This window comes from Eurypyga helias, unplaced genomic scaffold (assembly GCF_000690775.1).
Source record: "Eurypyga helias isolate BGI_N326 unplaced genomic scaffold, ASM69077v1 scaffold34783, whole genome shotgun sequence".
In the NCBI taxonomy this organism is placed as follows: domain Eukaryota; kingdom Metazoa; phylum Chordata; class Aves; order Eurypygiformes; family Eurypygidae; genus Eurypyga; species Eurypyga helias.
In genome coordinates, this window is record NW_010241164.1 from 5742 (window position 1) to 20859 (window position 15118).

The following is a 15118-nucleotide window of genomic DNA, read 5'->3' on the forward strand; positions in this document are numbered from 1 at the left end:
ACTGGTGGCGTGCTCCAGATCAGAACTTTGACACGCAAAGAAAACAGATCACCTTCAAGAGCGGGTGGGAACAAAATTATCTGCTGTAGATAAAAGGCAGCTTTTGGAGCAGGAATTCATATCCAAGACAAAAAAAAAGGTTGTATGGTCTCAAGACCTATATTAACAACAGAAAACAAGATCATTTAATAGATGGTCTGTGACGTGCTGCAGCCTAGCGCGGGATGGCACAAAGCCGGTACGGGTGGGGCTGCAGCGTACCCCCGAAAACGGGCTCAGTGTTGATCTTTGTCACCCCCTCAGGGAGCCGGAAGGTGAACGCTCGCAGCAGGTTGGCAAAGAAAATGAAGAGCTCGGTCCTGGCGAGATGCTCCCCCAAACACACACGGTGCCCTGCAGAGGAAGAGGGGAAGGACAGTGAGTAAATTACCCTGACCTCAAAAGCAGTTGTACTCACCCTCATAGAAAGCAAAGGTATTTTTGCTGAATCCAGAATTTCTTTAGGTCTTAATGCAATCAATGACACAAAACTTCATTTAATTCTGCCTTTAAAGAATCCTATCTGCAGCTATAGATAACTGTGCAGCCTTCTGCTCTGCGTTTCGCTTCAATTATCTCACTGCAAAACCTCACCTTCATTTGACATTTAAAGGAATTCGTTCCATCATGTCAATGGAGAATAAGGACTTGCTCTTCCTGGAAGGTGTCGTGCTCTGGGTTTGTGTGCATAAAGTGTCAGCACAGCTGCTTACAAGTACAAGCCAAATGTATGTCTGCTGTTGCAATGCACGCCCCAAATCAATAACCATCATCACTAGCAGAGAATTTCCTTCCCAAAACAGGGCAGGTTAGAGGTATACATTTGTCAGGGCAGCCCTGATTTTCCATGTTACTACTTGTTCAGTAGAACAAATGTTTATAGTAGGATTGGGAAATGTTACTGAAAATAATCACATTGATTTTATCACTCTTTTCCACAAGAGGTTTAACAAAAATGACCGATAGGTGCTTCACAGACATCTTGATTCTACAGTCCCAACGCAAACCATTACTGTTTGTGCTGTCAGTCCATTTACCTATTGAGAACGGCAAAAAGGCCTCTCGGCTCACAAAGTTTCCATCCTTATCCAAGAAATGACCAGGGTTGAACTGACGAGGTGTTTCCCACTGCTCTGGGTCATACAACGACGAAGCAATATTTGGAAAAACTATGGTGCCCTGAAAGGAGAAAATCACTCACTCAGTTCTGGCTGCCAATCCTCCCCAGGCAGTCAGAACCAGCTGGGTGAGACCAGGTTAGTTCCCTTTCAGAGCTCAGGGCTGGATGCTGAAGGCCCATTTCCCCAGTAGGAACCGGTGAGGAACATGAAGTCTTTTCATTTCAGACTGTCCCTGCTTCCATCCACGGGCATCTTTCACTACTGATAACCCTCTCCCAGGGGCATATCACTCAACTCAGCCTGGCAGAAGGTCCTTGTTCCCATTCAGACTATGACCCAGAGGTGTCTAACCCCATTCTGAGGAGAAGACGCCAGCACAAATAGATTTTAACCCACACCTTGCTCTACCGATGCCGGAAATATCCAGGAAACTCTGTCTGTACCTTTTTGAGGGGAAAGCCGAGCAATGTGGTGTTCCTCACACACACCCTGGGCATGCCCACTGAGATAATGTTGCTGAAGCGCTGAACCTCATGAACCACAGCATTGGTGTAGGGCAGTTCTCTCCGATCCTCGTAGCAGATTAATTGGGAAGGACCCACAACAGCATCCAGCTCCTTCTGCACTTTCTCTGTGGAGAAACGTTCACCATAAAAGTACATCAAGTTATTTTCACTAATTCCACTGTCAAAGACATTTCCTATTTACTACTATGAGGACAGCAACAAAATTAATGTAAAATGTAAGTAACTTTTATAAAGAAAAGAGTAGCAGAGTGTTTCAACAGCTTAAACATACAGGCACTCTACTGTTACTTAATCTGAAGTTATTTGCTCTGAAGTTACTTGTTTGCAGATTAAGAAAAGACATTTGTTGCTCAAAAATTAAAACTCTAAGAGTTGCCTTACTAACACTTAAATACAAGAAATAGCTGATTTATTTTTGTGTTTTCTTTTAGCTTGGTGCCTTAGGTACTTACAGCCAGCCAGAATCACTAAGCTCACAGTGCTCTGGAATTTAAGACAGGTGAATTTGGGCCTTAAAATTATAATTCCTATTAAAAGGAAATGGTTCTTATGTAGGACGTCTGTTAAGTAAAATAATGTCCCCTAGAACAATGTCCAAATACCTTTAAAAAAAAAAACAAACAAACACGGATTGGCTTCTTAGCACTTGCCTTTTGACCAAGAATAGCATGATTTTAAATTACCTATTGCACAGGAGTGTTGGGAGCATTAAAAAAATGTAAAATTTGTTTTGTAAAATTCAAGAGATGCCTTAGATTTTTAGCAAATGATCCTGCCTTTTTCCAGGCCCTGTGAAGCAACACTAAGATGCAGGGAAGCCCATTCTGCATCGATCAGTTTGTGCTTGTTCACATCAAGCCTGATCAGTGACTGCCCACAGTCCTTTACAAAACTACATTAGGTAAACCTCGACAACACAGATTCAAGCACCTTACAGAATTAAAAATGTATATCCAGAATGATTTCCAAGTAAATTAGATTTCCTTCTCTGAAGAACTAGTTTGCAAAACCAAGCGTGACTACTTCGGGACCCAGTGCAGTCGGAAGCGCTCAGTCGCTGCGTACGTATAAACACGCACCTCTCTCCCAGCAGGTCAGAGGACAAGGAGAACCCAATTCAGTCCTCAGGCAAAAGGCCAAACTTCTCCATACGGGACATAATGGAACTGCATAACGTTGTCACGGGGTGTCAATACAGGCGAAAGCATGAACGGGTTCAAAAAGAAGCCACCGATTCAGTGAGGACAGATCTGCTGCTGTCGGCTCATTATGAGAGCCCAGATGCAAGGTACGGCTCAAGGAGCCCCAGAAGGATCATTCTGCACACCCTCCGCTTTCCCAGGTACACACAAGGGATTATATTTAGATAAATGAAATTATTTAGGTGAGTCAGCGCTTTCATAACCTTAATTCCATTAGGTGATAATGAACATGCAATAACATGTGATTACGTAGACCTCCTTGTCTGACAGCTACAAGCTGAGCCGTTTTTTCTTATCCTTCATCTCTCTCCTCCATTTAAACCCTGCTCTCCTCTGGGTGTTTGCACACAGTCTGCTATCCAACTATGAGACACTCGGCATGAGGGATCATTCTGTCTTTGACTGTCATTTAGTGCTCTATGAAAGTGATTGGTGGTTATTTAAAAGCCAGACAAAAATAAACTTCTTAAATATGCACAGACATAACAGATGAGCCACCAAATTCCCCTCCCAGCTGGAATAATTTCTGTTGCAAGAAACTCAAATACATCACAGAGTCAATTTAATCACAGATTACAGAGACACCATGATACCTTGGGATCATAAATGGACCGATGAACCAAAATAAAGTCAAAGTTGACAACTGCCCTTCGGGTGATTATTTTTACCACTTCCATGGCCCACAGAGCACAAAGGAGGGCGGGACACCCAGTAGCCCCTGTCACTGATGCTCAGCCAATACGAAGCAGAACTGAAGCAGGTTTCCAAAAAGTGAGATGCCTACTATTGCACATCAGTGCCTGGTTAATTCTTTTCAGCCATCAGTCGTGTTTACGACTAAGAGAGAACCTGAGCCAGCACCTCACCGATGGCTGCAGCACTGGCCACTGCTCCTTTAAGGGTTATGCGTGCAAACCCTCTGGCTTCCCCAACAGACCACCCTACACCATTTTCATTTCCCCAGAGACCTCCACCCCTCCATCTCAGTCAGCCCCAACCTCCTGTATCTCTGCATACTTCCCAAAGCGTTACTCCTCCTGGGAACTTCTGCTTGTGACAGCTGTGAGAACCTGTCTACAGGTACTCTGGATCTCTATATAGCAGTGTCTAGAAATAATCTCTGAGCCATGAAAACGTTATGCTTTGGCTGTTCTATTGCATCAGAGATATTTGGGACCTGCTTATCCACTCACCTTGGATATCTGGATTTGCCACCATATAGAGCAGGCCCCAGTTCAAAGTAGTGCTTGTTGTCTCTGATCCACCCAAGAAAAGGTCATTTATAGAATAAACCATGTTGTCTTCGTTGTATGTAGACCTGGGTTCATCTTTGGACTGCAAATTATAGATAAGATTGAGGTTTATATAAAAATCAGAGTAGCTTTACCTGTGGTTTTATCAGTGGTTCCAACCTGTAGTGTGTTCTGCCTATAGTACAATACAGAGAGACTGGTGAAAATATTAGACACCAAGGATGATTATCAGTACAAAAAGCTAGCGTTTCAGAAATGGACAAGTCACGTTTACTCCACTCTTAACCATGGAGCTAAATCACATGTCCTCCACAGAAAAGGACTGTTGGCTTAATTGTGCAAATAGCAGCACATTTAGAACGTTTCTGAAGTCAATGTTCCTCTGAAGATGTGTACCAGCACGTCATTCTTCAAGCCTCAAGTCATATTCTATCATGTATTTTTTCTGCCAGGGCAGAACACTGGGCTGGCACAAGTTCTTCCCTGACGGTGGTCACGCTGCTTCTCCACCACAAGGTCACCACCGTGGCCGCTCTGGGCTTTTAGTTTTCAGTTAAAAGTGTGAGAACATGAATGCATATGCTGAAACCATGAAGAAAATATTGTTATGGTTTGAGGAACTTCATTGTCTAAATTCAGGGAAGTTGTGCTCAGGGGTCTTGAGCATTTCTTTTGCCAGCAGAGCAACTCGAAAGCGGGAAGGATGTTTTTCCCTGTTGTAATACCATCTGATCTTCTCATGTGGCTCCTGCGTACACATTACAAACAGTTCAATATTTTTTAATAACCAAACTTGGATGATTTCCACCCAGCAGAGACCCAGAAGAGCTCGCTGAAACAATTTCCGGTCCACTGATGTTCAAGTCTCATGAAACTTAGAGGAGCAGTGAAAGACTTGAGAAGTAGTTAAACACTTTGGAAGACAGATGTGTTAATTTTGTGCCAGAATAAAAAAAAAAAATAAAACAAGAGGATCCAAGGAACTAGAAGCCAGTTAGGCTGACATACACCCTGGACATTAAGATATAGCAGCTGATATGGGAATCAATTAATAAAGAGTTACCAGATGGGAATACAAATTAATGCTATTTATTATGATATAGAAATCCGATCTTGGCAAGGAGATCTGACTTGATTCTTTGATAGAATTACCAGCTTGGAAGCTTATGGCCATTTCCCAGTGGGATGGAGCACAGCTCAATGCAGGGAGTGCAGAAGGCAAGCAGCAGTACAGGACAGCAGACCCGTTTCGGCTGTGCCCGGAGCTGGAGGGTGGGTGCCTGCAGCCTGACAAGGGTGCAGTCTTCCCTTCGCTGCAGCCAGCACACAGACACAGCATAAGGGGCAACAGCTGTCCCACGGGAAGTACGATGCCCACCTGCCAGAAATGCCCTTATTTATCCCAGTTACTTTTGTCTGCTTGAAATGTCACTGGCCCTGGGCCCTCCTCTTCTCCAGCCTTGTCTGACTCTTAGATTATTTTCCCACAAAAGGCTCACAAAATCCAACTGTCCTCTTGAAAGCAACCTCCCTTGACAAACCCTTACCAGCCAAACATCCTATCCAGAGTATCCCACTCGGTCTCCCAAAGACCTTCCCAGTTCTCTTGCAGTCCTTTGAGAATTTCAGCATTCTCTCCTGGAGCCTTAAACCATTTTGTAACACAGGTCAATGAGAAAAAAAAGCAGTGTATTAACCTGCCCTTTAATTAAACGATTGCAAGGTGCTGTGGCATATCAGTAACTGGATAGGATTTAGCAAGTCCCTGGTTACTGGATTCACGTGAGGGTGTCTATAAAATGTAAGCTATTGTGATAAAAGGGGTCAGACAGGATGATTGAATGGTCCATTTCACCTTGTTCTCCACGAATGGATGATCAGGCAGAACAAATACTTACTTTATCAATGTGAGCCAGGTAAAAGTCGATGAAATCCTGCAGTTCATCCGGTATCCCACGCTCCACGTGCATCCTGATCTCCCTCCTTGTAAAAGAGCTCAGGACATCATAGCAGGACAACGCTTGCTTATGAGGACCAGGGAGATGGCTCATCAGCCAGGGGAAGATTTCGTACAGCTGCAGGAGGGGCACACAAGAGGTACTACAAAGACACTATCACTAGAAAATGCATTTTGGGCCTACTAAAAAGAGAAAGTAGTATTCACGCAAGCATGTGTTTTTGTCATCATTAGTAAAATATTCCGACAAAGGCTGCGCTTACGCTTTCAAGTTATGAAACTACACTCTGTAATTTCTAGCTGTGTTGATGGTAAGATTCAGAGTTCCACAGGCTTTCAGCTCAACCACAAGCCAAATTAGAATGATTATCATTAGAATGAACTGTATTAATTTATTCATTTCATGTATTCAATTACAATGAACATTTCGGACATTTAAAAAGTGAGACCCTGCCCTCCAGTGGAGAACATCAGGAAGGAGAAAGCAAAGCTGCTGCAAACCATCCTCACCAGGACATGCAAAAGCAGTTGATAGAACGCAGCGCAGCAGCCGTCTACCCACCGTGGGCACACAGACTGGGTAATCCCGCAAAGCGCTCTCGACCCATCAAGCTCTCAGAGGCCCTCAATAAAATTTGAAACATCTGAAATCCAGAAAAGCTGAAAAACAGCTACCGACATCTTTGAGTGCTGTCTTCTAGAAGAGAAGGAGTTAGCTGACACAATCAGATTAATTTTAACCTTCTCTCCTCCTGTTTGGGGAAAAAATGGCCTAAAAATATCTGCTTTCTACCTATTCTGATAGCTAGATAGTTCATTTTGATTTTCAGCCTATATTTATACCTGGGTAGTTCGTATACATTCTTCTTGTATCTGCACCGTATTTTCTCTTAACAGTTCTTTTCCTTCTCGAGACATAATCCCCTGATTTATTTATCATCAGAAGTATGGGACAACTTTACAGGTGGAACCAGAACTCCTGGGCAACTTTGAACACAATTCTGTGCAAAGCAGGTCTCTTCTAGTGTCAGGTAAGTCCCTGACTCTCAGAAGAGCGCTGACTGTTTTGATTGCCAAGCTTACAGGTATATTTGCTGGCTTAGCATTTCCTATCCTCTGCTTCTAGAGCTGCTCCTCACTCAGCACGGAGTGGAATCTCTCCGGGAAGTCTTCAAGTCTCCGCTTCTTACAGAGGAAATGGAGGTGAGTAGCCACAGGCAAAAGACTGTTGAAGACTGTATATAAAAGGTCTAAACTTGGCATGTGAATCACACTGTTAGACCTGACATTTCTATTTAACAATCGTGATGCCCAAGGCAAGAATCTGCTGCGCACAGGGGTTGAGAAGCCAAGTAACACACGTGGCCCAGGAGCAGTCCGTCAGCTCGAGCCTTGCTGCCAAGGCTTCGCAGCAAAACGCCTCATCACAGTACGCAAACGCCGGACGATGAACACCGATGACCACGGCTGGTACGCAGAGCCTTACCACCACACCGCGAGCCAGTGCGCTGCCAGTAAACCTGCGTGGGACATCACACACCCCTTCAAAAACTTTTGCCTCTTGAACCCGCGCTTCTCGCCTTCTGCCTCATTCAGAAAAAGGACAACAGATCATTTACTTACGTGATGAATAAAGCTGCCTCCAAACTTGAACAGACGCTCCGTGGCTCTAATCAGATCGTGGAAGCTTTCGTCCTCTCTGGAGAAGCGATGTCCAAAAACAACAGCACAAATTACATTTGAGACAGAATGAACAAGAGGGAAAGAAGGATCCACAGGTTTCCCTGCAACCATAATAATAAATGTCACTGTTAATGTCTCCCATCTGCTTTAGTGAAATGAGAGAATATTATAGGTTACCCAGAGAACCTTCAAGAGAGCATTGCGTTTCACAGAGAAGCAGCAATCTTCCTACAAAACTGTGGTGTCAAACTGATTCTTCGCAACTATGGTGCAATCTCATAATCCCAGGAACACGTGGCACCCTAAAGAAATATTTATGCCAGATGCGTAAAATATTTTGTAATGTGATAGAGCAAATTTAGAGGTAAGGGGGGGGGGGAAATCTATGCAAATTTGCTGTCTGGCAAATTCAAAATAGGTCTCAAGCGTGGGAATGAGCGAGGACACTGTTGCCAGAGAGAATCTGAGGGGAGAACGGTAAGAAGAGAGGCAGCTTTATTCAGCAAGGAGATAAATACATGCAAGACCACTATATTTTGTCTGACTTTGCTAGAGATGAACAACATCCTGTAAGATGAAATGTTGTAAACTCCTTTCAACCAGTTTTGTCAATAGTATAACTAATTGTAAAGCAATTACTTGAAAACTTAATCCCAAGAAAACTGTTTTGTGACTCCAGAACCAGCAACTGTAAACAACTGTATTTATGTATGCATCGATGCTACACACAATGCACGACTGTGATAAGCAACTTATTGTTCTGGGCTTTTTCTTTGTGCATGCATGGTCACATCTCAACCTCTCCTAGTTCTTAAACCATGGGATTTGGCTAGATTTAATTACTTTTAATTGATACAATGCTAGCCACAGCATGTCCTGATTTACTGTGCCTTTGCATAATGACCAGTATTGGGAAATCCAACTCACATGCTCCTAACTGGGTTGTTCAAGGTAAAATGTTGTAATGAAGACAAGATTCTAGTCACTGCTTTACAGAGTGCACACAAATAGTGTTACAAGACTTAATTCATCAGCACTGATATGTGGCTGTATCGTCATGCACCAGCACCATACACAAGCCAGCAATGTGCCCCTGAGACAAAGGCGGCCAACATCATCCTGGGCTGCATCAGGAAAGGCACAGCTGGCAGGTCAAGGGAGGCAATCCTTCCCCTCGGATCGGCACTGGTGAGACCCATCTGGAATGCTGGGACCAGTTCTGGCCTCCTCAGTGCAAGAGACATACTGGAACAAGTTGAGCAAAGGGCCACAAGGACAATTAAGGGACTGGAGCATCTGACACAGGAGGGGCTGAGAGCTGGGACTGTTTAGTCTGGAGAAGGCTCAGGGAAGTATCTTCAGTGCGTATAAATACCTGATGGAGGGGAATAAAGAACATGGAGCTAGACTTTCCTCAGTGATATCAAGTGAGGAAAAGGGAAAATACTAAAATACATTAAATTATGACTAAACATAAAAAACTTTTACTGTAGGGCTGACTGAACACTGGAACAGGTTACCCAGAGAGATGGTGAAGGCTTCATTCTTGCATATTTAAAACCCAGCTGGACTCAGCCCTAAGGAACCTGCTCTGATTGACCCTCTTTGAGGAGCGGTTAGGCTAGACCATCTTCAGAAATCTCTTTCCACTTTAAGCATTCTATGGTATAAATAATAAATTAGCTCCAGTTTTGCTTCTCAGTCTTAGTAGTTTTGTAAATAACTTTGAACAGGAATAATCTCCCACTGGGCTTGAAAACACAGGCCTGGGATCTTTGCACTTTCAGGCCATTGCACATAGGCACTATAAGACTCCGCACACTCTCTTGAGGAACAAAATCTGCCCTTGATTGCAGAGCAGGACAGAGAAGTTCGTACACTAAAGACACCAAACCAGCGATGAAAATGAAGCAGTATTTATCGCAGATACCTTTCATACTTGCAAAGAACTCTACCAGGTAGTGGGCCTCTTCTTGAACTCGATGCTCCAGACCTCTTTTCCCCAGACCAAGGTTGCGTAAAGTCCTCAGTGCAAACCTTCTCTGCTGCTTCCAGGTGTGACCAGTTGCCAACATAATCCCTGCATCCATTCAAGGAAGAGCTCTTTATCATGTTAATACTTACTATAGACAAGGGCTACATTAGAAGATTTACTAAACCACGGAGCATAAAGTATTGCGTTGCCTATGAACACCGACACAAAGGAACAGCTGTGGCCTGTAAGCATGTGGGCAGGGCTGGAATGGACAAGCTCAGCTGGGAAATAAGATGATTGGCAGGATTAAGCTTGATCCAAGACAACTGCTTCTCTCAAAGTTCAACAGCTGCTTCTCTAGAGCCCTCAGAAGTTCTTCTCTCCGGCTTTATTCTGTGCTCAGAGCTCACCTGACAAGGGTAATGATTCTCATGAAGGGAAGAAGGGAAAGAAAAAAGAAAATTTCCTGTCCATAGGGCAAAAAAGTTCAGTGCTTGGGTTTCGTGACAAATATCTTTAGGGGGAATAAACATCGTACATTAACTGTGTCTTCAGTGTTGTGTAAGAATCACCAATGAAATTCAAATTAGAAATATTTAAGGAATTAGGTTTCCTTAAAAACATCCAAGGTCCCAGATAAAATAAAGATTGTTTCATAATGTCCGTGTTCATGAAAATTAGGAGTTTGGGAGTTCATGGTATGGTTGGGAAGTATGAAATCTACAGCAAGGTTGAAACAGAAGTAGACTGAAGCTCTAGATGCAACTGTGAGAGTAAGAAAATGCTCACAGAAGGAAGGGAATGGGAAGAAGATGCCTCCACGTTCACTCTTCAGTTGAGAACTTAATGGTGGGAGGCAACAAGCCCAGGACAAGGAAGTGTTCTGTTTCCTGCTCTTCCTCCACTTCACTGCGGCATAACCTACCACTGCCTCACCTCATCCCCTCTGAACCTGCTCTAGTGACTGTTTCACACAAGACCCTTTCTCTTTTGCTGGTGCTCTGACTACCCAAAGGCTATTTCACCCCTCCCTACTTTGCAAGTCACCTGACAGTCATCTCTCATAGATGAACCCTGCTACTGTGGTACCTTTGGAAGTGGTTACCATTTACAAAAAGGATTCCAGTTTGTCAAGACAATATTCAAGAAAATCTTACCTTTTCCTTTGGCCATTGCTCTGAAGAAAGGAGACACCAGCCTCCCAGAAACATCTTCAGGGTGCATGGTCATACCATCCTTAACTGCTTGAAATCCATTCAGTACAATCACTGGGGTCCGTCCAAACCATAAGGTGAATATGTTGCCGTGAATTTTTGCCAGCTATAGATGGGAGAGAAGCCAGGAAAGCACAGATGAAATCCCACACCCTGCAAACAGAGGATGAACCTGTTTTCACACTGATTACAGGACCAGCCCTAAGGTGGAATGGTGTTCTCCATCTTTCCCACAAGATTACAATTATCTGTGAGAAAGCACGGATGTCTTTTCCAGCATTCCCTGTTGGAAACAACTGAGTATTTCAGCTTTTCAGAGCCACAGATCTGTGCCAAGAAACATATATTACTGTATATAAGCCAAGGCTCAGATGAATCAGAATGATTCATGTGATAAAGGGTATTTTCTGTGCATGAATTTTTGAGGGTTTCTATCATTTGTACTGGTAGTGTGGCACAAAGGGAACAAAGAAACGTCAGAGGAGTAACTAGCACATAGAGACTGGACCAGTTACTCTCTTGTTTTCCGGTGCCTGTTTGCATATTTAGAAGCTGGAACTTGAGTAAGGCCATTCTGTCTCACAGGGTCCTTATTTCCTGTCTGAACCTGCCATTCGGTTGGAATAACTAGCGTGCCTCATCCAAATCACAGCGACAGAAGTCACTGGAGTTGCCAGCTGAGATTCCTGCAAGCACTGCAGGAACCAACGGAATGAAATAGAGACGGCTTTGTGAGCAGAAGAGCTTCTCACTAACCAACTAACACAAGGTTCATGGTGGGTTTTTTTAATCCTAAAATACAACAAGCATAAACACACTTGGTGCATCTTAAATATCTATTTACTGCTCAAGCTAGAGAGTGCCAGTGCTTGGAAAGCTAAATATCCATGCTCTGAAAGTAATTTTTTTCAAAGAGTAATTCTTTTCCCTAACTGCAAATCTCATATATTAACCTTAAAGGTGATTAGTCCTGAATTATATCCATTTTCACATGAATTCATCAAATTTAGTGTCAAGGGGTGATGGAAGGATATCAAGTTTCACATGTAATTGTCAAATTCAGGGTAAAAAGGTGATGGCTTTAAGCATCAGAATGATTTTCATCCATTCAGAACTTACAATACCAGATTGCTTAGCTTGACAAACTACTTTATGCTGCAATAACTTTTTCTTATTTTGCCAACCACAGCAGCAGTTCTGAACTAAACCAAGCGCAATATCCCCGTGGCTACTTAACAATTACAGTATGTTACCCATGTAGTTTTGGGAGAGGATGTTTTCACATAGCAAAAAACATGAAAAAAGGGAAATTACAAAGACTTCTAAACAATTAGGAGTATCTGAAAATAAATACCTTCATGAGGAGATCACGATTAAACTGAAAGTTCAGCTGTATCAGGGTCCCCAGAATTGGGAGAGGGACTGGTCCAGGAGGAAGCTGTCTCCGTACTCGTTGCAACTTAAAAAACTGCATAATTAGAAGAAATACAGCCAAGGCTATAAGACCTTGACTTATTGTCAGCATTTTAATGGCTGCTTTTACCAGCTCGTCCCTTTTGAAAATAGTCTATTGAAGCTATTAAGGCTGGTTGCTCAACCATTTTTTTCATAAGAATTTAAATTCCATATAATAACTATTCCCCGCCCCTAACCCTCCCTCTTTATTATCAACCACTCCCTTGTTGTCCCACTCATTACATTCCCGTGCTCAAGCATATTTAACAGATGCATATTCCTCTCCCCCTGCCCATTCAGATTATGCTTATCAAATACGGACCGCAGGATTTGTTAGAATGGTGTCTTAAAAGACCAGGGCCAAGATTTTCCAGGCAATGTAGATACAAATACCCACATGCAAATTCTCCATTTGGCTCTCTGAAACAATTGTGGATGGGATGTGCTCCTACCAATGCTTTATGAATGCTTTTAGAAAAGTAATAGCCATACATACAAATTAAGCATGCAAATGTAAGTGGATGTTAAATCTTGGGGGTTTAAAAACGCTTTGTACGTATTCCATGTATACCTATATCCAGTAATGGCAAGGCTGGTAGAAGTTAAAAGCCTGCATTTGTCTAAAGATAGACATACAAGTGTCTAATGCATAATACAAAAAGCAAAATTTGTTAGGCTTTCAAATTCAACTGAAAACATAACTGGTTTAATATATAATCTCACGTTTATTTTTAGCAGACTTCACTGGGGGTTTTGCCTGCTTCTGAACTTCCCCTTTCAGTCCTGACATAAAGGTGGATACCCTAAAGGATATTCTGAGCATCAGAAAGCTTGCCAGAGAAATAAAGCATACGCATATAAAAACTAAATTAGTATGAAACACAGAGACACACACAAAAAAAAAACCAAACACACACCACAAAAAAAAAGGAAAAGCCTACTAGGAATCTTGCTCTACTACCAGAACAGAGTGCCCCAGCAAGAACCAGTTCTGACACGCGTGTGCCACACGTGGAGACTTGAGAATAAGCAGAGTCTGCAGCCACGGCTCTTTGCCAAGCCTGAACACCCCAGAAACACAAACCCAGCATCGGGGCAGTTTACAGGCTTGCAGTCAGACCCTGGAAACGGCGGGAGAGGGATTCTGGGCACCACATCACCATGACAGTCATAGCCCTGCGTTACAGACCTGGGCTTCCCTCTGTGGCGCCAAGCCCCCACCCCGGCAGCTGTCACGTCCTCCTTCCCAGTCCAAACCAGGGGCACACCACAGGGACAGGAGCAGCCAGGATGAGAAGGGAAAAGGCAGGAAATGGAGCGGAACAGAAGCAGGTTGGCACTTGCAGTCATCACGGTACTGGAGAAGGGAGTGGGCATGAGGAGGCACCAGCGCTCCTCCATCCCATGCCAGGTGGCTGTTGTGGAAAGCTGTTAGCCTGCGGTTCCCTCCGCAGGGCCGCGTGACACAGCTGTGTAAGCCATCCCCCTACCAGGAGCAGCCTGCTTTCTTCTCGGGTTGTCTCTGGGCACCAGTCTGGGTGCTTTTTTCACCGATCTTCCAGCAACACTGGCCTGTGGCAGCTCGTTGTCTCCCTGCTGCCCGCTCAAGTAGCCACCACAGCCTCCTGTCAGGGCTGGCCGACTCCTAAGGCGGTTTTCCTACCACGGCACGAGGTGGCTAGTGGCATCGCATCACCCGGACCTCTGCTTTCCTCCTTCACACTGGTCAAAGACCAGATTTCCCTCTGCACTCAGCTGGACCTTCTCCGTACCTCCTCTTCACCCAGCATCGCCTCCCGCTTCCTGAGGAACCACATTAAATTCCCATCTTTCTCCCCATCAGGTAACAATCTAAGACTTAAATAAAATCTGTATGTTTTAACATCATATTTTTATGGTAGGCAACAAAGATTCAGTTTAAATTCCAGTATTCATCTTAGACCTCCAGTTTCTCCAGGTCTATCTTTGTTTCTGCCAGATTCTCAAGTGTGAAACTCTGGAACACTGCCATCCACTTAATTTTTCCCAGATATTTCTCTAGGATGGCACAGCTCCTTGGACCATGCGTATTAAACACAATAACTCATCCCCAGTGATGAGTTTTAAGTAGGAAACTTGTTCAAGCCTTTTAGCAGAATCCAGACAACGCAGCGTGCCGCCAAAACCCTGCCGACCCGAGGGGTTTCCTGAATGACGAAACAGCTGCAGGGACTCAATCTAACACCAGGGACGTGGAAGATCCTGGGAGCATAGGTTGAGATTCAGAAAACCCAGAAACAAGGACTGAATAATTGTTGTTTCATGTGCAGAAATGGTGATACCCTGATGCTGATTACGTTCTCCAAAACACACTTCCACAACAAAACGAATGCAGTAGACAAGGCAATGACCTACCAGGGAGAGGGGGAGGGAGATGTTGGCACTTACCCACTTGGCCTTTTTTTGTTAAGTTTTCTGACCACTCTTCCTTTTTCAAAATGTTTTTTTCCTACTGCTGCCAGGGACAACAAAGCCTCAGGCTGCCTTCTTCAACGGTGACGTTATTCCCTTGTACCTTCTGCTCGTGGAGGTGAAGTGGCTGCAATCCACGCTGTCTTTATCAGCTCTTGATCTGGATGCATACAAAGCAATGCTGTTAGGGATCGTCACTTCGGCTGCTCGGCACGTAATTTAAGAAACTGCAGACTAGGGA

The 15118-nt window shown here is 43.9% G+C and overlaps 1 protein-coding gene across 1 annotated transcript; it reads right to left on the bottom strand.

Annotated features, from left to right (window-relative positions):
* Window positions 1-214: 214 nt before the first annotated feature.
* Window positions 215-12496, bottom strand: LOC104507412 (cytochrome P450 2J6-like). Its single transcript, XM_010148676.1, has 9 exons — window positions 12326-12496; window positions 10915-11077; window positions 9713-9862; window positions 7723-7883; window positions 6041-6217; window positions 4083-4224; window positions 1604-1791; window positions 1077-1218; window positions 215-393 (listed from the first exon to the last, which is right to left on the bottom strand). Exons 1-9 carry the CDS (start codon window positions 12494-12496, stop codon window positions 215-217), a joined length of 1473 nt encoding a protein of 490 aa, XP_010146978.1.
* Between the last annotated feature and the right edge of the window lie 2622 nt (window positions 12497-15118).